Source organism: Leptosomus discolor, chromosome 17 (genome assembly GCF_034619465.1).
Source record: "Leptosomus discolor isolate bLepDis1 chromosome 17, bLepDis1.hap2, whole genome shotgun sequence".
Taxonomy (NCBI): domain Eukaryota; kingdom Metazoa; phylum Chordata; class Aves; order Leptosomiformes; family Leptosomidae; genus Leptosomus; species Leptosomus discolor.
Window position 1 is genome coordinate 16,823,564 of NC_141407.1, and position 23,792 is coordinate 16,847,355.

At 60.4% G+C, this 23,792-nt stretch overlaps 1 protein-coding gene across 4 annotated transcripts; it reads left to right on the forward strand.

The window, feature by feature from the left end:
• The first annotated feature begins 163 nt into the window (after window positions 1–163).
• On the forward strand, window positions 164–23,038 carry UCKL1 (uridine-cytidine kinase 1 like 1). 4 transcript variants are annotated; one of them, XM_086474581.1, is made up of 15 exons: window positions 164–213; window positions 8,870–9,063; window positions 9,696–9,802; window positions 10,013–10,183; window positions 10,416–10,487; window positions 11,675–11,864; window positions 12,330–12,391; window positions 13,761–13,777; window positions 19,705–19,803; window positions 20,187–20,280; window positions 20,602–20,664; window positions 21,025–21,147; window positions 21,506–21,613; window positions 21,956–22,112; window positions 22,682–23,038. In XM_086474581.1, exons 1-15 carry the CDS (start codon window positions 164–166, stop codon window positions 22,756–22,758), a joined length of 1,584 nt encoding a protein of 527 aa, XP_086330707.1. In that variant the 3' UTR covers window positions 22,759–23,038. The 4 variants fall into 4 exon arrangements, with proteins under 4 accessions (XP_086330707.1, XP_086330709.1, XP_086330708.1 ...); XM_086474583.1 differs by lacking the exon at window positions 13,761–13,777 and adding an exon at window positions 17,217–17,236; XM_086474582.1 differs by lacking the exon at window positions 164–213 and adding an exon at window positions 4,693–4,760.
• The last annotated feature ends 754 nt before the right edge of the window (window positions 23,039–23,792 follow it).

Genomic DNA, 23,792 nt, shown 5'->3' on the forward strand with positions numbered 1-23,792 from the left:
CTCCCCCACCACCCATCGACCCCCCAAACCACCCCCCTACCCCTTACCCCCCCCCCCCCCCCCCCCCCCCCCCAGCCCCGCACTACAAGTCCCGGGGAGCCCCGCGGCAGCACCGCCCCCCGCCCGGCTCCCCGCCCGCTCCCGCCTCTTCCCCGGCAGCACCATGGCCGCGGCCCCGGTGGCCGAGGGGGCTCCGGAGGAGCCACACGACAGGTAAGAATCCTCCGGTTTTTCCCTTAAAACACCCCCCCCACCCCCCCACCCCCCCCTCCAAGCGACGGCACCGGCATCGCAACGCCCCGGAGCCGCCGGTCCCGGCGGCTCCGGGGCGTTGCGATGCCGGTGCCGTCCCACGATGCCTCTTCCGCGACTGGGCCCTCCCCGCTCTCATCCCTCCTTCCCCTTTTTTTTTTTTTGTTTTGACCCCCTTTCCCCCCAAAAACCCCCCCCCACCCCCCTACCCCTTTGCCTTTTTCCCAGCCCACCGAGCAACGCCATCGTTTATCCACTCTTTTCCCCCCAAACTGGCCTTATTCGTTTCGGGGGGGGGGGGGGGGGTTTCCACTTTGTTTTGATGTTTTGGTTTTTTTTTTTCCCATTTTTTTTCCTCGTTTTTTTCTTTTCTTTTGACCTCACTAGCACGCTACAGCTGGCACATGCGCCAGCGAGCGCAAGGTGCTGGCAGAGCGGGAAAACCTGCAAATTTACTACCAAAAAAAAACCCAACGTGGGATGAGTTTCGGCGATATCCCCCCCCCCCCGCCCTTCAGTTTTTCTCCTTGTTTTCCACCCGGGTTTGGGTTTTTTTTTTTTTCCCCCCCCAATTCAGGTTTTCCACTCCCTTTTTCACCACAATCCTCAAGCGCCGAGAAGCACAACCGCTCCCAAACACCAAACACCCAGGAATTGGCTCTGGAGTATCACCAGAGCGGAGACAAACCTGGTGACAGGGACACGAGAGTCGCTGGTTGTACGGCACCGCCACCCCCAACCGACCCTGGCACCGCCCGAGTCAGCGCCAAACCAGCCGGTGTGTTTCGGCACTTAAATACGGACCCGGCGTTGCCTTTGCCCTTCCTGTGAGTCAGCGGCGGGGAGGATGAGGATGAGCAGGGGAGGAAGGAGCTGCCCCGAGCAGCACCGGCGAGGCGGTGGGTGAGGAACCGGGTTGGATAACCGAGCCCCGTCCAGCGCGGAGCGAGATAATCGGGGTTGAAGAGGGGGATGTTTGGCCTCTTGTCGTGAGGAATCGGCGTCCTCAGCGGAGCTGGAGGAGAGCGTGCGTGGGCTGAGCTGCCTGGGGATGCCCCGGCCCGCTCCGGGGTGGCTCTGGCCAGGGCAGAGCTGGGGAAGAGCGGGTGTGATGTTCGGCGGGTTTGCAGGAGGGGCACGGCATGGGCACGGCACGGCAGGGCTGCCCGGCAGCGTCTCGGCATCCCTGGAGGCACTGGCATCGGGGTGGCAGGGGGGTCCCGCCATCCTTTGAGTAGGTTTCTCCGTCCCTTGGGCAGGTTCCTCCATCCCATGGCTGGGTTGCTTCATCCATTGGTCGCATCCTTGGGCAAGTTCCTTCATCCCTTGAGCAGGTCCCTCCATTCCTTGGGTAGGTTCCTCCATCCCATGGCTGGGTTCTTCCATTTGTTGCACTCATCCTCCCATCCCTTGGGCAGGTTCCTCCATCCTATGGCCGGGTTCTTCCTTGGGTAGGTTCTTCCATCGCATGGCTGGGTTCCTCCATCTGTTGGATGCATCCTTGGGCAAGTTCCTTCATCCCTTGGGCAGGTCACTCCATCCCTTGAGTAGGTTCCTCTATCCTATGGGCAGCTTCCTCCATCCCATGGCTGGGTTCCTCCATCCGTTGGGGCAGGTTCCTCTATCCCAGGGGCAGGTTCCTCCATCCCATGGGCGGGTTCCTCCATCCCAACTCTTAGGCCTTCCCGAAGCCTTTCCTGGTGCACTCCCTGAACAAAACTCATCCTCTGGCCTGGCTCACTCGCAGGGTGGTGGGACCCAGCCCCATCTCACCCTGCTCCCTGGACGGGGCGGGTTCCTGGTGTGGGACCCCAGGGTTTTGCACCGGCCTGTCGCAATGCAACCGCTTTTGGCTTGACTTTACGATGCCGTAGGACACGAAAGGCCCAGCTCAGGCCCGGCCTGCGTGGGTCGGGCCCAGCAAAGCCCACACTCAAAGATGGAGGGAAGCAGGTTTGGCCTCCCCACACCCACGGGTGCTGCTCGCAGGGGTGGGTGCTGGGAGAGCGACCCCTCCGCTGTGGGTCTGGCGTGTCCTGAGCTTTGACACGGATCCAGTGATGGTATTTGGGTTACGGTGACCACACCAGGAAAAGCCACGTCCAATTCTGTCCCCAAATCCCAAGGACACCCCACCAAGCAGCTGGAAGGAGAAGGGGACCCCAGCCTGCGCAGGGTCTGTCATTTTTCCCGATTTTAAGTCCAGCTCCTGGAGGATGCCGTTACAGAGGAGGGCTCTGTGCTTACAAACCATCTAGAAGGTGCAAAAGTCCAAAATCCAGGAGTTTCGGGCTACGCAAGGGCTCAGAAACCAGGAAGGGAGGCGACTGGCGGAGGAGCGTGTGCCGGGAGGAAGGCTGGGTCGCTGCCGGGGTTCGGAGCCGGTGCGGGCGATTCCCGTCCCACCTGGGATGAGGCGTGGGAGAGCCGCTCCCGTCGCTTGGGCGCGTTCAACAAAGGCAGGAAAAAAAGGCACCGGGGAGCGTGCGATAAGGGACAATGGGGCCTTGGCGAGGGCGAGGGCTCCTCACCGCCCGGTTCCTTGTCCCTTTTCTTTTTTTTCGCTTCTTTAATGAGAAAGAATAGAAATTGCTGCGGAAGAGGATTTTATTTTTAAACTTCTCAAAGAGCTTTTACAGAGAAAGGGGAGTCCGTGCTGAAATCACAGGGCGGGAGAAGTTCCTTTGATCATCGCTGGCTTCGCTGGGGCGGCAGCCGCGGGGGGAGCTGGGGCCAGGTTCCCTCTGAAGCCCTCCCGTCCCCATCCCGCTCCTCCCGCAGCCCCCGTTTGGGGACCAGTCCCTTGTCCCTGGTTTCCAGCAGCGCTGTAGTCATCGAGACGTGTTTCGGGGTGATGGTCTTCTCTGCGGGTCCTGTTGCTGGACGGGAGCAGGAGGCAGCCGGTGTGGCCGTGCCCGGTGCCCCCCATGTTCAGCGGGGGGGTTGCTCAGGACACCGGGGTGCAGCGTGTGTCCCCCGCCTCGGGAATAGCCCCGGTGCTTCGGGGAGGAGGAGGAAGGGGTCTTCTCCCCGTCTCTGACCCCATCTCCAGACGTTCAGCCCTGCTAAGCGTGGGGGGAGCATCCCCGTGCCCCCTCGCAGGGGGGTTGTGCCGAAGCCCAGCACCTCGTCTCGCCGTGCCGGGGGGGGGCTCATTCGGTGACTGCCCTGCCCGCCGCTGCCTGCCCGGCGTTTTGGTGGCACCTCCGCCACCTCCCCCCCCTTTCTCAGCGCCCAGTGCTGCGCGGTGGGTGCTGCTCTGCCCCAGCCCCTGTGCTCCAGGGCCACCCGGGACCCCTTCTGCCGCGGCGCCCGGCCATCTCCCACCCCTTGCTGGCCGTCCTGCCCTTCAGCTCCTGCTCAGCTTCCCCCAAGAGCCGCTGGGCGCTGGGTGCCCGGGCTCCCTGCCCTCCCTGGGGAGGCTGGCACTGGGAGAGGAGCCGAAATGGCCGGGGCCGGGGGGGGGGGGGCTGTGCAAGGGGCAGCTGGCAGGGGGAAGGCTGAGGGAGCAGATTGCAGGGCCCGGGCAGCCAAGCGGGACGTTATTCTTAGCCCGGAGTGTTGAGTTTCACCCACTTGTTTACTCCGGGGCCGAGGGGACGGTGAGGGGCAGCTCTTCCCCAGGGTGGGGGGCTCGCAGCCAGACCTCCCACCTCTGGGAGCTACGGGAAGGGGGACAGATCCTGCACCGCCAGCCCCGGCATGGCCAGCAGTACCCCAGCCCCAGCCAGCTCCATCGGCTGGAAGCGGGGTGCTGGCTGCGTACCCCCTGCCCTGGCACCGTCGCCTCCTGCCCACCCCCCACCCCACCCCCCCCATAACCTCCTCCCCACCGATGCCAGGAGCTCACCGGGAGCTCACCGGTGCCCGCGGCCGCGCACTTACCGGGTGGGCGACCGAGCTGCCCTCCCCGGCGAGCCCCCACCGTCCGAGGCGGCCGAGCGAGCCCCGCTCCCAGGGAGAAGAGGCGCGGGGGGGGGGGGGGGGGCAGTGTTTATTGCCTGTGCCGGGGGCGGTGAGGGGAGGTGTCACTTCACCCCCCCCCTGCTTTTTCTTTAATCAAGCCAGTGCTATTAATATCAGGTAATGAACGTAATCTCTAGGTTAAGCTATCCTCTTAGGCGCGCTGACCGCTCCACAGCTCCCAGCAAAAGACACTCCCCCAGCACCGCTCTTTCCTCCTTCCTCCATCTTCCAGTCCTGAGCCCCCCCAGATCTGCTGGGCAGGGGGTGTCCGCGTCGCCCCCGCCCCTTGGGAGCCCGCGGTCCCCACGCCGGAGCACACTCCCGTGCATGGCTCCTCGCGCCGAGCTTTGCCCCGCTGGCACGGCCGCCCCCTCGCCACGGTAGCGCCGGGGGGTTGGGGGACAGGAGCCGAAGCGCGGGCAGGGACGGGGGGTGACACCCTCTGCCCGGCATCACCTCCTGCTGCGGGTGGAGATGAGCAGTCCCCCGGCCTTCTCCAGCGTCCGCATCTCGGGCTGCTGGGCGCTCGGCCCGGATGGCGGGTGAGTTCCTTGTTTTCCTTTGGCTTTGGGGGGGTTTTTACTTTTTTTTCTTCACCTATTCGCTTTCAGTCCCTTCTTGCTGGAGCAAACCCTGGGTGATCCGGGTCCCCGGCTCCCAGCCGGCTGTGAAAGCGCAGGGAGCAGCTGGGGGAAAGATCAGCTTCCCACGGGACAGGGGATGAAGCTCCAGCCCGGCGCCGCTCGGCAGGCTGCCGGGGACTCGGCGGGGGGATTCGGAGGGCTGAGCGCTTGGTTGGGTTGGCTACGGGGTGCCGAGGACGAGCTCTCCCCTTTGCTCACAAGCTCAGGTTTGGGGTTTTGCCAGTTTTCCTTGCTGGCTGCGGGAGCTGATGGGAACGGCTGCCTTTCCCCTCGCCGCCCAGCACGGATCCGGGACGGTCAGGGGGCTCGGAGGGCGGCGGGATGCTTAGCACGGCGGGCAGAGGGGTGGGAGCAGCAGTGGGGAAGGCAGAGGGGTGCCCCTCTCACCCCAGTAAATCCCCACTTGGGGTCAGCAGGAGCAAAACGCCTCCTTCGTTTGTGGCAGGGCGTCAGCAGGGCTGGAGAGCCCTTTTGGGGAGCAGACCCCACCACCGGGCATCTCTGCAGGGTTGGGCTCCCTCCTGGCGTGCGGGCAGACTCCAGCGAGGCTGGACCGGTTACAGGGAAGGCGAAGCGTCCCCAAAAGCTGGGGACAGTCTGCAGAGCGCCGGTGGCAGCTGAGTCCTCCAGGAAAGCTTTGTAGGAGAAGATTTACCACGCCCTGGGCGACGTTTCCCTTCCTATGTGCCTTGGTATGGCGTCGTGCCGCTGAAACCCAAGGGGTACGCTCTGCTTGGGAGGGCTGGGGAGGGTCTGCGCGGGACAAGGACCATCCTTTGGTGACAGGAGCGGCATTAACCTCAGCTATAAATAGAGTCCCCTTCCTCTGGGGGCTTTGCCTTGCGGGTAGGGGCGTTACATGGGCTTTGTCGCTGCCGCAGGGAGTTTTTAAAAAGTCATTGGAAGAAATGGCCGAGCGAGATGGCTGCGCGATGGCTGGGATCAGCCGTTCCTCTGGAGGGGAGGGGAGCCCCTTCCTGGCAAAGGGAGCTGCAGAAAACATCTACAAAACTTGACGTGTAACATTAGGAGAAAGTGCGTGACCTTTGCAGAACTCCAGGGCAGTCCCATAGCCTTCCCTGCGGCCCCACTTATCTCAGATAAACCACGGGAAACGTTGATTTAAGAGGTAGAGAATATCTGCCTCTGGTGTAGATACAGACGGTATCGATAGGTGTCGATCAAAACCGAACTTAGGTGGAAGTCCTGAAGTATCTGGCTGAGAAAAGGCAAAGCAGGCCGGCTCTTGGAACGGGATGAAGGTGCTGGAAGAGCAGCCCCAGGCGTGCGGGGGGAGGACGGCTGCTCTTCTCACACGTGTCCCTGTGTCCCGCAGCGATGCCCCCAAGCGTGGAGCTGCTGGGTGGGTCCCCTGTGTGCCAGCACCCTTGGGGTGCTGCGGGCACCTCGGGGAGCAGAGGGCTGGGACACGGGGAAGCGGGGTGTCAGCTCTGCCGCAGCCTGTAATCGTGGCACAGCCGGAGCTGTCGGGGTGCCAACCTCCGTGTCCCTGCCAGGACCTGGGTGATGTTGGCGCTGAGGGAAAGCGCCGGTAGCAGACCTTGCAGGGCTCAGCCTCTCGCTTGGGCTCCAGCTCCAAAATCCAGAGGTTTGCCCCACTCGGGAGCCTCTTCGGGAATCGCGGCCCCGGTCACCATCGCAGCGCGCGGGTCGCGGTGTCGGCCGCGGTGCCTGCGGGCCGAGGTTGGCGCAGGAGAGCTTGGGTGCTGCCTGAACGCCAAAGAGCAGAGCATCCCGAAACGCTCGCCTGACATCTCGGTGGGCATCCCCGGAGGAAAACCGGCCGAGCGGCCCTCGGCGGCACGGCTCCTGAGTAACCGCAGTCCCAGGAGAGGGGCTGGGACGCAGATGAAAGGAGCCGTTTTATTTTCTGGTAAACAACTGTGTCTTTGTCATCTCTTGATTTTATCAAGCCAAAATGGCTTTGTTTATGCACCGGCATCGTCGGCTGATGTCAGCGCCGCTCTGGGAATAGCGCACGGTGGCTAATTGCTGCTGCAGCGTCGCTGGTGGGAGAGGAGACCGAAATACCCCGTCTGGATTTGCTCCTCCTGCCTCTCTGGTGGAAGGAGCCATCTTTTTCATTCGTCTTCACTGAGAGAAACCCCAGACGGCTTTCCCAGCGGGTCTCACCTCCTCTCGTTGCTTTTTAAAAGCGATGCTTGGGGTGTTTTACAGCTCCTGGGTGAGCCAGAGGCCGGCGGTGCTCGATGCTGGCCGTGCGTGCCGATGGGCTCATGGAAGGGACGTTGGTGGCTTCAGGCTCTTACGGTGGGGACTCGGTGGGTGCCCCCTTGTAGGGTCGGCGTCGGTGTGAGATGTCCTGGTGCGGGATCAGGAGCGGCGGCAGGGGTTCAGCAAAGCCGGGCGCAGCGCCGTCCCCTTGCCCGCTCCGCCGGGATGTGCCGGTGCGGGGGGGTAGGGATGGATGTGCCGGGGGTGGATCCCGCCGTGCTCAGGGGGGGTTTGCCAGGTCGCTTTACGCACAGATGGCCGGTCTCAAATTTTGATCTTTTATCTAAAATTGTTCTAAAAAAAGAGCTGGGGGAGGGAAGGGAATTAATCTTCATACCAAAACAGCTTAAAATCGAACCAAAATCTGTAAAGCCCTGCGGTTTAAGCCCTTTCAAGAGCAAAAAATAACAGAGAGGCAGCAAAGCCCCTCCGGCTCGGCTGGGCTGGACCAAACGGTGCCGGGTTTGGAGCGTTTGGAGCTCCCTGACCTTGCAGAGGTTTCGTTTCCAGCCCGGTGACGGGTTGGGAGAGGAGCAAGCGTGAGCAGGGAGAGCCCTTTGCACCTTCTCGCAGGGAGGAGCCGTCCCTCCAGAGGCAGCAAAACAGCGAGCGGGGAGGAGCGGGAGCTGGTATAAATAATCCTCGCCATCGCCGTGCTGGCCGGGCAGCGCGGCTGCAGCTTATCGGCTGGCCAGAGGCCACTTCTCGCCTCCCAGCCGCTGCTCTCCCGCTGCCAAGCTCAAAAGGGCTCCGGAGGGTGGTCTGTTCCTCTCCCTCCCCAGGGAGGAGGCAGGAGGGGAGATAAGAGAGAGGCATTTAGCAGCTCCGGGGCTCCGGCCACGCTCGGTAAAGCAGATGTGAACAACGCAGATGTGAACGGCTTGGCAGCCCCGGCTCTGGCCAGCTCACAGGCTTGTTCCCAGGGGTTTCAGGACTAAAGAGTGGGAGAACTAGAGGTTTGGGTGGGAGTGGAGCACTCAGCGTGGGGAGAGGGATTGTGTGGGGGGGGGGGGGTGTGAGGCCGGTCGAGCTGTAACCCGTGTGTTTGGCTTCCATCCCCCAGAAGGGTCCCTCAGCACATCGGGACAGGTTATTGCCTCAGGACAGGTAATAACCCCCCTTGGTGCTTTTGAGAGCTCACTGGGGGGGTTATTTCACGTAGATGTTCCCCAGGCTTGTGCTTCTCCACATCAAGCCAACTAGGATTAATAATAGTAGCTATCGGACTAAACCTCCCACAACTAGCCTTTCTCCACATCTCAACCCATGCCTTCTTCAAAGCCATACTATTCCTGTGCTCCGGATCAATCATCCACAGCCTCAACGGAGAACAAACATCCGAAAAATAGGAGGCCTCCAAAAGATCCTCCCAACAACTACCTCTTGCCTAACCATCGGAAGCCTCGCCCTGATAGGCACCCCATTCCTAGCCGGATTCTACTCAAAAGACCTCATCATTGAACACCTAAACACCTCTTACCTAAACTCCTGGGCCCTACTACTAACACTATTAGCCACAGCCACACCACTCTTCCAGGTGTGAGAATTCCTGGTGTTGGCCGTGGCCTGGGCTGGCAGAGGCGTGGGTGCTGGTGGTGCTGCAGCAGGGCTGTGGTTGCCTCTCGCCCTCTTCCATGGCATCCCTCACCCGTCCAGCGTGGGATGCCCCCGGAGACCCCGCTCCCACACACCGGGAAGGCGGGTCCTTCCCCACCACCGGTAACCGAGCTCCTTCCTCTCTCCATCTCCAGCAACAGCAGTGCCGAATCCTTGGACCGGCTGTACCCCGCGGTGGGCTCCACCAAGCCACCCCGAAAGCGGACCACTAGCCAGTGCAAGTCTGAGCCACCCCTGCTGCGGACCAGCAAGAGGACCATCTACACAGCTGGCCGGCCACCGTGGTACAATGAGCACGGGACACAGTCCAAAGAGGCCTTTGTGATAGGTAGGCGAAGGCGACACGTGCCCGGGCTCTGTCCCCCCTCTGCGCTTCAGCCGGGGCAGGCTAGCACGGGCAGCGTTGGCCCTGCCTGCCCAGTGGCTCTCCAGGAGATCTTGGTCGGATTCCTGCCCCACAACTTCCTTGGAAACTTGAGGTTGGCTCCAGGCTCCAGGCTGTGAGCTGCTCAGCCCGAGCAGGAGCCGTGAGAGTCCCCATGGTTCAGTCCAGCGTTGACTGGGTGAGCCGTAGGATTGGGCAGGGGCTGAGAGCTGGCAGATGGGGGTGATGGATTATAGCAGGCACTGGGCTGACCACAGTCTTTGCTTGTTGTTCCCTCAACTGTTGTTGCCTGGGTTGTCACGAGTTCCCAGGGATTTAGTCTAGGCTGGTTCTGATGCCAGCTCTCCCCTGGTTACACAACCACCTAACGAAGGGTTTCCCAGCTCTTGCTGTTGCTGGCAGTTGTAGTACGTACCACTTGACATTTCCAAGGATAATCCTCTCCTGTAGTGCCTATCGACCTCCCTCTTCGGAGGTTCCTCCAGCTTAGTGCCACAGAGCAGGACCTGGGCTCTAGCCGGCGGTTGGAAAGGCAGACTGCGGGGCTGGTGGCTTCATCCCCTTTTCCCTGGCAGGCCTGGGAGGAGGCAGCGCCTCTGGGAAGACCACGGTGGCCACCATGATCATTGAGGCTCTTGATGTCCCTTGGGTGGTTCTGCTGTCCATGGACTCCTTCTACAAGGTGAGGCTGCGCATCATCCTGGCCAGGCTCCTTGGGCCGCCGTGGATGGCCCTTGGCGTAACGCCCTGATGGGGAAACGCGGTGTGGATTTAGTGGCAGCCTCGTGGTTTCCCCTTCAGATGGTTCCTGGGGCAGGGGGCGAGGTTGGTGGGCACGGCGGTGGGGAGGGAAGGCCGCTGGTGGGGACTGCAGCCTCTTCTCTGCGGGCAGGTGTTGACCAAGCAGCAGCAGGAGCAGGCAGCCAGCAACGACTTCAACTTTGACCACCCCGATGCCTTTGACTTTGACCTCATCATCGCCACCCTGAAGAAGCTGAAGCAAGGCAAGAGCGTGAAGATCCCCATCTACGACTTCACCACCCACAGCCGGAAGAAGGAATGGGTATGAGACACTGAGGAGGAAGGTGGGACAAGGTGGGGGAGGCTGCTAAGACAGGAGAAAGGGGTGCCCATTGGACCCCCCGCCCGGCTTCTGCCTTTTGTGGTCAGACTCTGCTCTGCGGCTGGTGCAGGGCGTGTTTTTCGGCCGAGCTGTCGCAGCCACCGACAGCCCAGAGTGGATTCCCCGGAATGAGGCCTCCGTGTGTCTAACCACAGCCATTTTGCCTCCACAGAAAACCCTCTATGGCGCCAACGTGATTATCTTTGAAGGCATCATGGCGTTCGCCGACAAGGAGCTCCTGAAGGTGAGGAAGGGTTTAGGATCGGTTCTGGGGAAGCCCGACAGGCGCAAGGGCTGCAGCTCCCTTTTCTGCAGCCTCCTGTCACAGCACAAAGAGAGTCCCAGGTGCCCCGGGGCCGCTGCGCACCGCTGGATGGGACCCCGTCCTCCTGCAGGGCTTCAGCATCACCCCTACAAACCAGCCCTCCAGCCCACAGCCAGCTGGGGGGAGATGGTGGGAGCCTGCTTTCTCCTGAGGTTCAGCAGCAGGGAGATGACCTTCTCTTCCAGGTTACCCCCGCTGCTGCGACACCTCACTGCGCAGGAGAAATAAGCCTCGACTCTGGCAGGGGAAGAGCCCCCGGCAGAGGTCAGGCGTTTCAGGAGAGGTCTTGATCTCCCAGGAACTGGGAGCCGAGTGGTGAGGTGGTCCCTGGCGGTGGTGGTGCATAAATACCACTAGGGATAGCCCACCTCCGCGCGGCGTGCGGCAGCTTGCACGGTCTGCTGTACTTGTACGGCGCAATGCTTGGTGTTCCGAGGGTGGACTCATCCAGCACTTCAGGCTTTCTCGGGAATTATTTGGATACATGGAAAATGCTGTAGGAGGGAGCGAGCCGTGCACCAACTTAGCCAAGCTCAGGCTAGAAACTTTCCTTCCCTGCCAAGAGAGCTGGGTTGGACTTTTCCTGGAGCAAGGATGACCTCCAGTGGACAGCTGGGTAAGTCCCCCAGGAGTTTCCTCTGAGCATCCCGGCTCTTGTCTCTCCAGTTCAGGGCAGTGTCATGAGCTGACCTGCTGTGCTTGGCGCCCTTCCAGCACGAACAAGCCAACGCTCCTGGCTTAAGCCTGTTGGTCCCTGTCGTGGGCATTAACTTCTCCTCCTCGCTCTTGAATAACATCCAGCCAAAGCGTCGGAGCTGCTTCGAGTGGAAATAGGGTTTGGAGCAGGACAGGTCTCAGGGAGTGTGAGAGTAAGGGGCAGGTGGGAGCAAGGGACTCGCTGGAGCATCTGCACGGCCAGCCGGGTTCGAGGTCAGGGGCTGCAGAAGCAAAGCTGCCTCCAGGGCGGAGCAGAGCTGAGCCGAGCGCTGTTAAACTGGCGGTGCGCTGCGCAGAGGGCTCAGCCTTCTGCTTGTGGCTGGTGGAGAAGGTCGATTCGAGGGACCCACCTCACCCGGTGGGGTTTGTTCCTTCCCCTCTCATTTCAGCTCCTTGACCTGAAGATATTTGTGGACACGGACTCGGACATCCGCTTGGTGCGTCGCCTGCGCAGGGACATCAGCGAGCGTGGCCGTGACATCGAGGGTGTCATCAAGCAGTACAACAAGTTTGTCAAGCCCGCCTTCGACCAGTACATCCAGCCCACCATGCGGCTGGCCGACATCGTCGTCCCCCGAGGTACCTGCTCAGGGCTGCTGCGTGGCTCAGTCCTGAGCGGGACCTGAGAGACCCCCCGTCCCTCTGCCCTCGGCTCTGCTGGCCAGTCCCACCGCTGGGGAGGACGGAAGAGTGGCCCTCCTATGCCAAAGTGGTCCCTCCCATTGAGTGTCTCCAAACACTGCCCGAAAGCAGGTTCCTAGGGGAAAGGCTGAGCTTTTCCCTCAACCAGTCTCCTGCCCTACCAGCTCCTGCAGCTTAGAGATTTCAAAGCTAGAGGTGGATATTCAATAATGGATTAGTAAATAAGAATTTACTGACAGCAGAAATGTCTCCTGCTGGGTGATGCTTTGCTAGGGGAGGGATGTTTGAGGTATGGTGGTTTTTTTAACATCGTGGGGAGCTTGGGGAAGAAACATTTTTCAGGCGCTGCCAGCACTCTGGTCCTGACCAGGCTGTCTCTCTTCTGCTTTTGGTTCACTCCAGGGAGTGGAAACACGGTGGCCATCGACCTGATCGTTCAGCACGTCCACAGCCAGCTGGAAGAGGTGAGAGCTGCCTGGTCCCCTGGGTGTTAACAGCAGGGTCAGCCTTGCCTGCGCAGTGGTGGCATTGCAGGGAGCTGTGCTCTGGGTGCCGAGGTGGACGTGGCCTGGCTCCCCTCCGTGCTCCAGGCGGGTCGGGGCTGTCCCCGTGAATTCCTCCCAGCCCTGCTCCCTCCATTTCAGCGAAGGAGACCGCCTCGTCCCTGCGCTCTCGTTAGTGCAAGGCTCCTCTGCGAGCTGTGGTCCAGCAGCAGCTTCCTTCCCTCCCTGGGAGAGCCAGCCCTCTGGGGACAAACCACTTGTCCTCGAGTGGTCTGAGGGATGTGTCCTCCCTGCCTGCAGCCCTCCCGGGGCCAGCATCGCCCCAGACCCCACAATACTTTGTCATTCTGGCTCTGGCTTCTCTTTCCCCTCCCCTTGCAGACACCGCTGCGCAGTCTTTCCAGTCAAGAGCCCACTTGTCCACCTCTACGTTGGGCGCAGCCCACGGGTTTCCAAACCCAAAGTCTTGTCGTGTCTGACACCCAGCCTGAGCCCCGATCCAGACACATGCTCCGTCCCTGCCTTTAGCAAGTCTTTTGTGTGTCCTGGGCCAGCCCTGGCCAGTGGTTTGAGCCTGGGACCCTTCGGTCAGATGACGCTGTTGTGTGTTGCTGTTCCCCGAGCGGCACAGCCACGTTCGTAGCGTTGATGTTTAAGCTGTGGAGATGCTCAGAGCGATGTCCCGGGAGGTGGAAGGAGCGTGACCTGGAGATGGCTGCGCCTGAAAGGAAAGGGCTCGCTTCCCCCAGGCCTTTCTGAGCTCCCAGAGGGCAGGAGCCGCTCGGCCCCTGGAGGCGAGCCGGCAGGCGACAGCATCGTGCCTCCCGCGCCCGCTCGGGAGGGACCGCCCCGATGCAAAGGCATCTGGGCAGGTTCCCCGCTCCCGGGGCACCCCGCTCTCCGCAGGGCTGCAGGTGGAGCTTTCTGGCTGCCCGGCTTTTACAACGCTGAGCTCTGGCACGTCGGGAAGTTGGTTTCTAAACCCTCGGTCACAGGAGCAAGGATCAGAGCCCGGCATCATCGCTAGCGCCGGGCTGAGGAGGGCTCGCAGCCGCGGGGCGCAGGCCAGGAGGAGGGAAAGGGCTGTTCCTCGCAGCCCCTGGGATCTGGCCAGGAAAGCTCGTGGCTGGATGCTGCAAGCCAGGCGAGGGGTTGGCTTTTGCCGTGGGGAGGGGAGGCTTTCATTTACCTGGGGAGGGGAAGAAGGGGAAAAGGCTACATGTGAATGCAGGAAAATATTCCTATTTTTCCTTTTCTTTTATCTTGAAACGACCCTGGTGTTGACAATGCTTAATACCGGTTGCATTGTGTCTTTGTGTTGCTGCCGCAGCGTGAACTCAGTGTCAGGTAAGAGCCCCTCACTCTGTCCTGTCTGTGCAGCCCGAGGCATTTCCAATGCCAGGCACTGCTTGGCCTAACCCTGCCCTGCGGTCGGGACCGACAGCTCGCACAGCGCACGGCCTCGTGCCCTTGGCCGCCTTGTCCTTGGCTTTGGGACCACGAGGGACAGGGCTGCCCCCCCAGGGATGTATTCATCCCACGAGGGTACCACCAGCTTGACCGCAGACCCCTGAAGCTGAAGCAGGGCCAGGTTTGTTAGCTGGGGACCTCCGGTCTCTGCAAGAGGGGAGGCTTTGGGGTTCTCTTTGATTTCCCTTCTTCATCCTCTAAGATGAACGGTTGTTCAGAGCCGCTCTCCAACCCTGATGATTAAATATCATTAAACATCAATTATTAGATTAACCAAAGCGACTCGAGGGTGGCAGGAGCCCCGGCTCCCTCGCCACGTGCAGAGGCTCTCGGCCACAAGCCTGATGGCGCTGGGAAGGAGCGTAGCAGCTCCGGCGTGGCGAGAGGCACCCGCCTTCCCGCAGTACCTAAAGACCAACAGCAGCTCCCTGGGACTAAGGAAATCCTCGTGCCCTAATCCAGCAGGATTTCTGATTTCTCAGTGGCTGCAGGTGGGTGCTGTCAAGTGTCCATTGGTTTGCTTAACCTCTCAGCGTGTGGATCCAGGTGGGGCTTTCGCTCTCTTGGTTCCACCAGGCACCAGCCGAGGTTCCAGGTACCTTTGCAGGAAGCAGAGGGCGTGAGTTCCTGCAGGTGGGTTTCCATTTAGATCTCCATCGTTGCATGGAGACACTTAGCTCAGGTGGCCCTAAAATTTACATTTGGCGTACGACAAGCTTTTAAAATACTTCAGATGAACAGGAAAAAGACTTGGCTTTAGTTATTTCTGCTTAAGCCATTCGTTTCGTAGACTTTTATTTTCTTCCTGTTTGTGCTTGTTTAACACCATGGGGCCTGACATTTCCATACAGACAGTGTAAGCTTCCCTGTGCATCTGGAGGTCCAGGTGGGAAGGTGCTCTTTAGCGTGGAGAGACGTCTGTTGCTTTAAAACATTGCAGGAATAACATTCGAGAGTAGATTAGTGCGTGTGTCGGTGTGTCTGTATGGTGGCCGTGTGTGTGTGTATATATATACACACACATGTATAAAATTCCCTTTCTTCCCAGTGATTCTGCTCTTTAATCAAAGTGGCACTCAGTGCAGGTGATCTTTTTGTGCACATTAGAAATCAAGTATTTAATCGTACGTCAAGACAGTATGAGTAGTTTTATGATAGCAAGTTTGGAAAGGTACCTCTGACCCCCAGAAATAACTCCGTGATAAGCACAGCCACAGACACGTTTATGTTCTGTTTAAGGCTCGTGGTTTCTGTTTATGCCTTTGCCAGAAAGTCTGGAATAAATTTCCTGCAAACAAAAAAAAACCCGAACGGTTTCCACTCCAGGGGTCCCGGTGCTTTTCCTGCAGCTGCGGTTTCCCCTCCGCTCCGCTGCGGCTCTGCCGGAGGAGCGAAGTGGATGGAGAGCCGTGCGTCCAGCGAGGTGCGCTTGGCAAAACCAGGGCTTTTCACCTAAAACAACTCCCTGTCCTCTTGTCTTGAACGGCTTCATCGCAATGTCACGGTCGGTGTCTTGATGCCACCGCCTTTTGGCAGCCGTGGGGGCGCAGCGGGGCCTTAGTGGCTGGTAGAATAAAACCTGGATCCTTAGCTCTGGCCCCAGACCAAGGTCCTTCGCTGCTCCCCGTGCTCCAGCCTGGCCCTGGGCTGCCTCTCCTGACCCGGAGGGTGACGGGGGCGGGCAGGGGGTGCCTCTTCCCAACTCTCAGCTGATCAAATGGCTGAATTCTGAGAAGTTTAAAGAAAGCGGTGCCATTCCCTGGACCTGCAAGCTCTGTTCTCCTCCCGTGGCTGCTGAGGAGCATCGGTGCTTTCCTCTATTCCCTCGGAGCGCAGGTCAGACCTCAGCGTCCTCGCAGTTGGGATATTTCTTGGGCAGCTTCCCACATGTTTAACCATACGTGTGCCGGAGGCGTAATGACGTACAGGCGCTCCCAGGTGAGTATTTCTCCTGGAGCCCAGCAGCAGGAGCCGAACCGGCGATGCCATGCCTGCCGAGGCACGGTGCCCTCAGCCGAGCCCGTTCTCCATCCCTTCCGCCGCACCATTTCGGCCACCAGCCCGGCTCTCGGAGCCAGTGCTCTTTTCAGCCCAATTCCCCTCGCCAATCAATATTCCCCACCCCCCCCCCCGAGGTCTCGATCAGCTTGGCATGCCCTTTGCCAATTGTGTCTTTAAATATCAACCCGTGGCGCAGTTTAATAGCCCTTGTTTGAAATGTCAGCCGTGAAAGCCAGCCGCTGTACGTGTTTGAAATGCCTTGACTGCATTAGCTCCTTTGTAGCTGGATGTCTCTTGTCTGCTTCCTGCTTGATAGCATGCTCAACAAAGAGCCGAGGATGTTCCCTGAAGCCTTCCTGAGAGATGGTCACCCCTTTCTCTCTCTTTCTTTCTTTTCTTTCTTCTTTTTTTTTTTTTTTTTTTTTATTTTTTTTTTCCTTTAAAGCTTTTGTTCTGAGGGGAAAAAAATAAGTTTCCAAAAAGTGAGATGTTTTCTTGACGTGCTCATGGCTGCCCACCTGAATTTTCCGTCGCGGTCCTGCCTGGCAGGGGGAGGGACAGGAAGCATTGCTCTCGCAGGCAGGCTGTGGTGGCAGAGACCCGCTCCCTCCGTCCCTCCCGGCAGGGCTGGGCGAGGGGTTTCACCGCAGGTGACGCGGCCGGAGCGGGGCAGCTGCCGGAGAGGCTGAGCGCTTCTCTCTGCCTCCAGCCCCTCTCCCAGGGATGGTGAACCCAGGGCAGGTCGGGGTGAATTCAAGAGAAGGCAGGTCTTCCCGGCGGGCGGGGATGTTCAGTTCAGAGCAGGTTTCTCCCCACGTTCTCTCGGCTTTCCAGGCTCTCCGAGGCTCGAGCAGATCATCTCTCCAGCGTGCCAGGAGGCGGGCGGCCCTGTCAGCCCACAAGGAGTTTGCTTGGGCGCGGGGCAGGTTGGATGGAGGTTTTGCGAGCTCGGCCTTGAGCGCCTGCGCTTGCGGCGGGCTTGCAGCAGAGCCCTGGGCGAGGGCTGGGCATTTCCCTCGGGGCTCCGAGAGCTGCAGCTGGTGTTGTGGTGGGACGGAGATGGGACCCTGTCCCTGCCGTGACTCCGGGGCGGTGAGAGCAGCCGTGACATGACTTGGTCACCACGGGAGGAGCGCTGGGGTCTGTACGGCGATGGCAGGTCCAAGAGCCATAGATCAATTAGGGCTTTTTTTCCCCCCCTTTGACTAATGACAGTCCTTTTTCCTTTGTTTCATGTTACGTTTGTCCCTCTCCTCTTAAACTCTCGTGTTTCCTGTCTTGTCTCCCCTGAACATCCCTCCCACCTGGTGACCAGAGGAAGCTGCGCTGGGATATGTGAGGAGACAAACGCTAACGGCAGTGTTTTGGTTGTGACACTAATGCCGGGGAATGGGGGGGGCGAGGGCTGTGCAGCGCGAGCCGCCTTACTAACCCAGGCTGGGGGTCTCCGGGCAGGCGCTTCACAGGGTCCTGCTGCTTTGCTGGGGCTGTGTGGACCAAACTGGGGTGGAGGGACTTGAGAAAGCATCTTTATCCTAACCCCAAAAGTGGGACTTGCAGCTATTCCCCCAGAAAACACCGTGGGGACCCCCCCCCCCCCAGCACTAAGCAGCTTCCCTGGGCTGTCAGGGACAGGGGCCGGAGCAGGGTTGCATCCAGACCTCCCCATCCCCGACACTGAGCAGCAGCCCCTGCGCGAGTTTCGGGCGAAGGTGCGGAAAGCTCGGTGACAAACCGCTGACAGCGTTCCCCAGGGGCCTGTTGACAGCTCGGGGTGCAGGGGAGGTGTTCCCAGGGACACGGGGCCGCTCTCGGAGGTTGGAGCAGGAGCCGGGTCACACCGCATCTCGCCTGCAGCCCCACAGAGACCACGGCAGGAGAGGGGCTGCCCATCCCTCTGGATGCTTTGACATGGACCTGACGGTGACGGAGGGGAGAGGTGCCCATGGCCAACTCAGCCCTGTGCCCCCGGGTGGGCTGTGGTGGGTGGGAGACAGCCCCTACAGCTCCTCTGGTTTGGGTGACAGCCGTTTGTCACCTTGGGAAACCCAGCCGGGGCCGTGAGGGGGTGTGTGGCTCTGTGTTGGGGTGGGGGCTGATCTCTGCCCCCTCCCCGAGCAGCAGGCAAGCAGGCAGCCCCTGCGCAGGCACCGGCCTCTGCCAAAGGCAGGGCTCTGGTCCTCACCCGCCGTGTGGGGCTGCATCCCTGGGGCCAGGAGGGGTTTAGGCAGGGCTGCGCCCCCCAAGCATCTGTCCCCAAACCAAGGCTGGCAGGAGGAAGGAGAGGCGGGGGTGGCTGAGGGGGGGGGGCGGGTCTCAGAGCTGCTGGGTGCTGCCAGAGCTGCTGGGTGCTGCCAGAGCTGCTGGGTGATGCCGGCAGCCCAGCCCCGGCACGGGAGCGTCTCCAAAAGCAGCTAACCCGAGTTGCCGTGACTAACAGAGTGAGCTCGCTTCGCTGACGGCACGTCTGGGACCTTGAGGGCTGCTCGTCCCAAACAGGCGGTGGGGTCTGCGGGCAGTGGGAGCGCCCCAGGCTTGGCCCCAACCCAGCCGGGCTCTGCCAGGGGTGGGCGAGCCTGCGGTGGGAGCACAGCCCGTCCCTTACGCCCTGCACGGCCGGGAGCTGTCTCGGCTCTCAGGAGCGTTCCCTGCGTAGGGGCTCGTTGCTGCTCCGCAGGACCAGAGGTGACAAAAGCAAGAAGGAGCCCTTAAGTACCCACAGGCCTTGGGAATGTCTCGTTTGGTGTTGGTCGGCCAAGACCAGGAGATGGCTATGTGGGTGGAGGCCTCAAGTCATCTAGCTCTGCCCTCCTCCATTCCTACCCAGTCATCTTCTCTGTCTTCTCCTCCGCTTGTGTGCCTCTGTGTGTGTGTGTGTGTGCGCGCAATCAATCCAGGTTTCTGCTTGGTTTGAAGCCTTAATCACCTGGTGCTTTCGTTTGTTTGCTCTCTCCTCCTCCTCCCCAACATCTCTCTGACCGGAATGCAGCCGCTGGCACGTGTGTGATCTGACGTGTGGCTTTCGGACCCCAGCCCTCCTCCCAGACAAAGTTGCTTGTCCGCCCTGCCCAGCCTTTTGGGAGCCAAATAGATGTGACCTTCATCTCGTTACTGCTGCTCTCAAAGAGAGAGGTGACTAATGGGGCTCCATTGTGTGCTTCCCCATGAATGGTGTTCCCTTGATCCAAGAATAGCTCCCAGCGCTATTAGTTATGTGGAGATGAGTCACACAAAGCCAGTCCTGTCCAGCCGTAAAGTCTTGAAGCTGTTCCCAATTTGGAGTCGATCTGACTGTCCCTGAAAGGGCCAGGCGCTCCCCGGAGTGGTCTTGTTGCAACCTGGCTCTGCGTTGAGCCGTGCGCCATCACCGTGGGCCTGGCTGCCTGTCCCCTTCCTGGCACTTGTAGGACAGACACAACCACGGCAGCTCCTCCTCACCCCGTGAGTTCAGGATCCACCACCAGATAAGACTCCTGAGCAGGAAAAGGCGTTGGTTTTATTTTCCACTTTCTTCCCAGCCAGTGGAAACCAAGATGGGCCAACCATGGGGCAGCTGCCCAGCAGGAAGGGCAGGTCCTTGGGCTCCACCGACCACCCGCTCCCTGTCCCGTTGGTGGGAGCAGGTCCCTTTGCCATCGCTGGGGACCGTGCAGGGCTGGCCGCTCGTTCGGCTGGGCTGGCTGGCCTTGGTGTGCTTTTGCAGGGTGAGATGACATCTGGGAGGATGGCTCCGGCCGTGTGCTGTGCACCAGCCTTCGGGCAGCCTTGCTCCGAGACCTTCTGACCGTGTGTTTGGTTTTCAGGGCCGCCCTGGCCTCTGCCCACCAGTGCCACCCCCTTCCTCAGACCCTCAGCGTGCTGAAGAGCACCCCTCAGGTGAGGGGCATGCACACCATCATCAGGTAAAGCCCCCGCCGCCGCGGCCTCCTGGGGTGGGCTGGGGCTTGGCTGTCAGCTGCCGTGGGCTCAGCTCGCTTTGGACTCCCAAATCCCACTGGCACCCTGTCCTTGCGGCTTAGGGACACGGGACAGGGCAGGCAGTGGGGGACCCTGCGTTGAAGAGCTGTGCTGTGAGCGCTCTGTGGTTTTCCCAATAATTTTTCTGCTTTTTACCTTCTAACTGCCACCGCAATTCCAGCCTCAGCCGGTGGGCCCCGTGCAACCGAGTCGCTGACAGCCAGAGCGGGGCAGGGGCCGCCTTCCTCCGCGCAGCCTCTGCCCTCTGTCAGCAGCTCCCGGGGCACGTTTTGGTCTGCAGCTCACCTTGGCTTTCCCTCCCCTCCAGAAACAAGGAGACCAGCAGAGACGAGTTCATTTTCTACTCCAAGAGGCTGATGCGGTTGCTGATTGAGCACGCCCTCTCCTTGCTCCCATTCCAGGTGGGTTCAGGGCTGGAGCTGGGAGGGTGGGCGGCAGGCGCTGTCTTTCCTCTCCGATTCCTAACCCTTCGCTGCCAGAGAGATGGGACAGTCCTGGTGCTGCTCCTCCAACCTTCCCCATGTATCAGCCCTTCCCTCCTAGATGTTAAAAAGGGCTCCCCAGGCCCTGGAGCAGTGGTGTGGCCCTGGGTGACAACTCTCTGTCCAGCCTCGGTTCCCAAGGGTCCAGACCAGCCTGCAGCTGGCTGGCTCCCCGGTACCGGGGCTCCTCCGAGAGCCCCATCAGAGCCTCTGGTAATGCTTCTCATGTGGTTTTTGTAGAGTTGCACAGTCCAGACCCCTCAGGGACAGGACTACGAAGGGAGGACGTACAGCGGGAAGCAAGTAAGTGGAAGCGAAAGGATCCTACTACTCAACCCTGCCCCGTGGGGCTACACTGGAAGCCCTGTGGATGCAAGGGAAGGACACCCCTGGCTTCTCGGGGCTTCCATCAGGCCTGGGTTTGGTGCCTGCTGTCATGAGCATGATACAACACGTATCATCGGGACAGGCGGCAGGTCGGTGGCCATCAGGAATGTCCCTGTGCCACTGTTGCCCTCCCGTTGAGGGAGGCAGCCTGGACTGGGAGCGGCACAACCCTCTTGGAAGGGGGGGGTTGCTCATTAGAGTCCGCCCCATGCCGTACTGGGGCGGTGGCAGCTCCTACACCGTGCCTTCCCGTTCCCCCCTCGCTGCGTGCGGCAGATCACCGGCGTGTCCATCCTGCGAGCGGGCGAGACCATGGAGCCGGCGCTGCGAGCGGTGTGCAAGGACGTCCGCATCGGGACCATCCTCATCCAGACCAACTGCAACACGGGCGAGCCGGAGGTAAAACCGGGGCGGGGGGTGCCTTGGGCTGCCGAGGGCATCTCCTGGCGTTAGCCTGCATGTCGGGGGTGACTCGGGTATTTCCTGAGAGCTCTTCAGCCGCCCGAGAGTCGGTCTCGGCAGGGGGGTGAGTGCTCTGAAAGCTTCTCAAGTGGGCTTTGCCAGCGTGCTGGTGCACGCAGGGGCCGGTTTGCTGCCCGAGTGTTTGCACCAGCGCCTGGCTCCAGGCTGGCAGCTGGCGTCCCAGAGGTAGAGACGCGCGGAAGATCCCTCACCTGCCTCAGAAAAGAGCTCGGGATGCTCCCTTCGCCTTCAGCCTGCGACCTCTAAGGTGATCTCTCTTCCCGCCCTTGCCCAGCTCCACTACCTGCGGCTGCCGAAGGACATCAGCGAAGACCACGTCATCCTGATGGACTGCACGGTCTCCACGGGCGCAGCAGCCATGATGGCAGTGCGGGTGCTGCTGGTACGGAGGATGGGTGCTGCACGGAGGGCGGGCGGTTCGCTCCCGAAGGACGCGCCGCAGCCGTGTGGAGGGGCTTTGCGCTGAGACCGGCTCCTCCTTGCGAAGGAGGGTGTCGTGGGAGAGAGCACAAGACAAAGTCACCCCTTCCTTGGGTCGTAACAGCCTGGGTTTAGTTGGCTTTTTGGTCCTGTGCCCGGTAACCCGAGGTGGCCACAGAGAGGGGAGGATTAAAACCGGCTGCGGGAAGGCCCTGGGTTGCTTAGAGAGCTGCTCCCTGGAGGCATGGGCCATAACATGCCGTAGGTGCCCTTACCCCGAGCTGTCTCTCCGCCTTTCCTGTAGGATCATGATGTCCCAGAAGACAAGATCTTCCTCCTCTCCCTGCTTATGGCGGAGATGGGCGTCCACTCAGTCGCCTACGCTTTCCCCCGCGTGAAGATCATCACCACGGCTGTGGACAAGAAGGTGAATGATCTCTTCCGGATAATCCCTGGCATCGGTGAGTATCTGGGTAGGCATGAACTTGAGGATTTTTGGTGCTTCTGGCCCACTCGCCGGAGGAGGTGGAGCCCTGGTTGTCTGGCCTTACTTTACCCAGACACCCACTGGCTTTCCTGGGTCCCGCTGCCCCGTGGGCGCTGGGGTCGCGCTCTGAGCGCTGTCGGGCAGCCGTAGCCTCGTCGGCAGCAGGAGCCGTTCCACGTGCCGTGAGCCTCCTCCGGCCCCAGATGGAGAAGCTGGGCTGGGACAGCTGGAGCAGACCTGTGCCCGCCTCGTGCCCGCCTCATGCCCTAAGGTGCCACCTTAAACGAGCTCATCCAAAACAAGCTCACGGTGTTCTTCTGTCCTCACCCCCGCTGGGCCAGGAAACACCCCAGCCACCGGGTGCTAAAACAGCCTCCAGGCTGCTCCAGTTTTGCTGCCACACGAGTTTTCGGTGCTATTTGAGCTGTCGGATAAACCTGGTTTTGTTTCCTTGTCTGCTGGGGCGAGGGCAGGCTGGAGGACGGGTCCTAGAGCTCCCTGCAGAGCTGCACCATGACTGCCTCTCTCTTTTTCTCCCCGCAGGGAACTTCGGCGATCGGTACTTCGGGACGGATGCTCCTCCTGACTGGAGCGACGATGAAGATGCTCTTAGCACTTAGCTGGATGTGGGTATGCCACTGGCAACAGGCAGCTTCAGCACCGCACCTTAACCCCTCTGTCCATCGCAGATTTCTCCTTCCTCCTCACCAAGCATAGATATTTTTTTCAAATCTTACATTGGAGATCTAAGGCATATTTTTTCAAAGAAACACAAATCCTAGTTTGACTTTGTGGACAGTCGCGTGTCCCAGCATAGAGCGGAGTTAATTTATTTTAATTTAAATATTTGCCTATATAACTTATTGGAGATATTTTATAAAGGAAAATAATAAATTTTTTCTCTGGTTTTCTTGAATGGAGCCATTCTTTGTCACTTCCCATGGGTGCCCAGAAGGATTTGCAACCCTTCGGGACTGCTGCCCTGGGAGGGGAGATGCCGCGAGCGGCGGTGGGAGGTCGAGACCCTGCTGTGGAGGAGCAGGCTGACCCTGCAGCCGTGGAGCGGTTCTTAGGGCTCTGTCTTCGTGCTGGTTAAGTGGTTGTTGTTTCTCTTTGGTGAATACTGAAGCCCTCAGACCCCAGGGAGAGCCTGCGCTACAGGACGTGCCTGCTCTGTCTGGTGCTGCCGAGGCAGGGAGGAAGCCTTCACCTCACGGGAGCTGGGAGGGACAGAGACCACCCTGCCAGGACAGGATAACCCCCCTCAGACCGAGGTCTCCCGCCTGCAGCAGGGCTGTGAGCAGGAGAAAAACCCACCATTCCCATTCCCCAGCTCCCTCCTCTTGCTGCCGTGCACCGGGGGGAGGAAATACCATGCTCTAGATCCAAGGGTTGGTACAGAGGAGAGACAGTTCTTCATGCCTGCGAGGGAGCTGAGGTTCAGCTCGGGTCACGTCACGCTTTAGCTTAAGAAGCACCAAGCCCCCGTTTTCGGTTCAGCAGCTGAAGCGAAACACAGCTCACCCCAACTTGCTCTTGCTGAATCAGAGCTGCTCAAGGCGTGGGGAGGAGCAGGTCTCGTAACGATCCTCAGGACCTCTGTTAGCCAGAGCAACCTCAGGGGAAGGGGAGCTGGCCAGCCCCGCGGGGTGGA

Bases quoted from the DNA above. Each gene is read 5' to 3' on its own strand.
- UCKL1 (XM_086474584.1), top strand. From the start codon at position 4,693: ATGAGCAGTCCCCCGGCCTTCTCCAGCGTCCGCATCTCGGGCTGCTGG. The intron at 17,237-19,704 runs GTGAGGAGACAA...TTTGGTTTTCAG, and splicing joins AGGAAGCTGCGCTGGGATAT to GGCCGCCCTGGCCTCTGCCC. The intron at 22,113-22,681 runs GTGAGTATCTGG...TTCTCCCCGCAG, and splicing joins CCGGATAATCCCTGGCATCG to GGAACTTCGGCGATCGGTAC.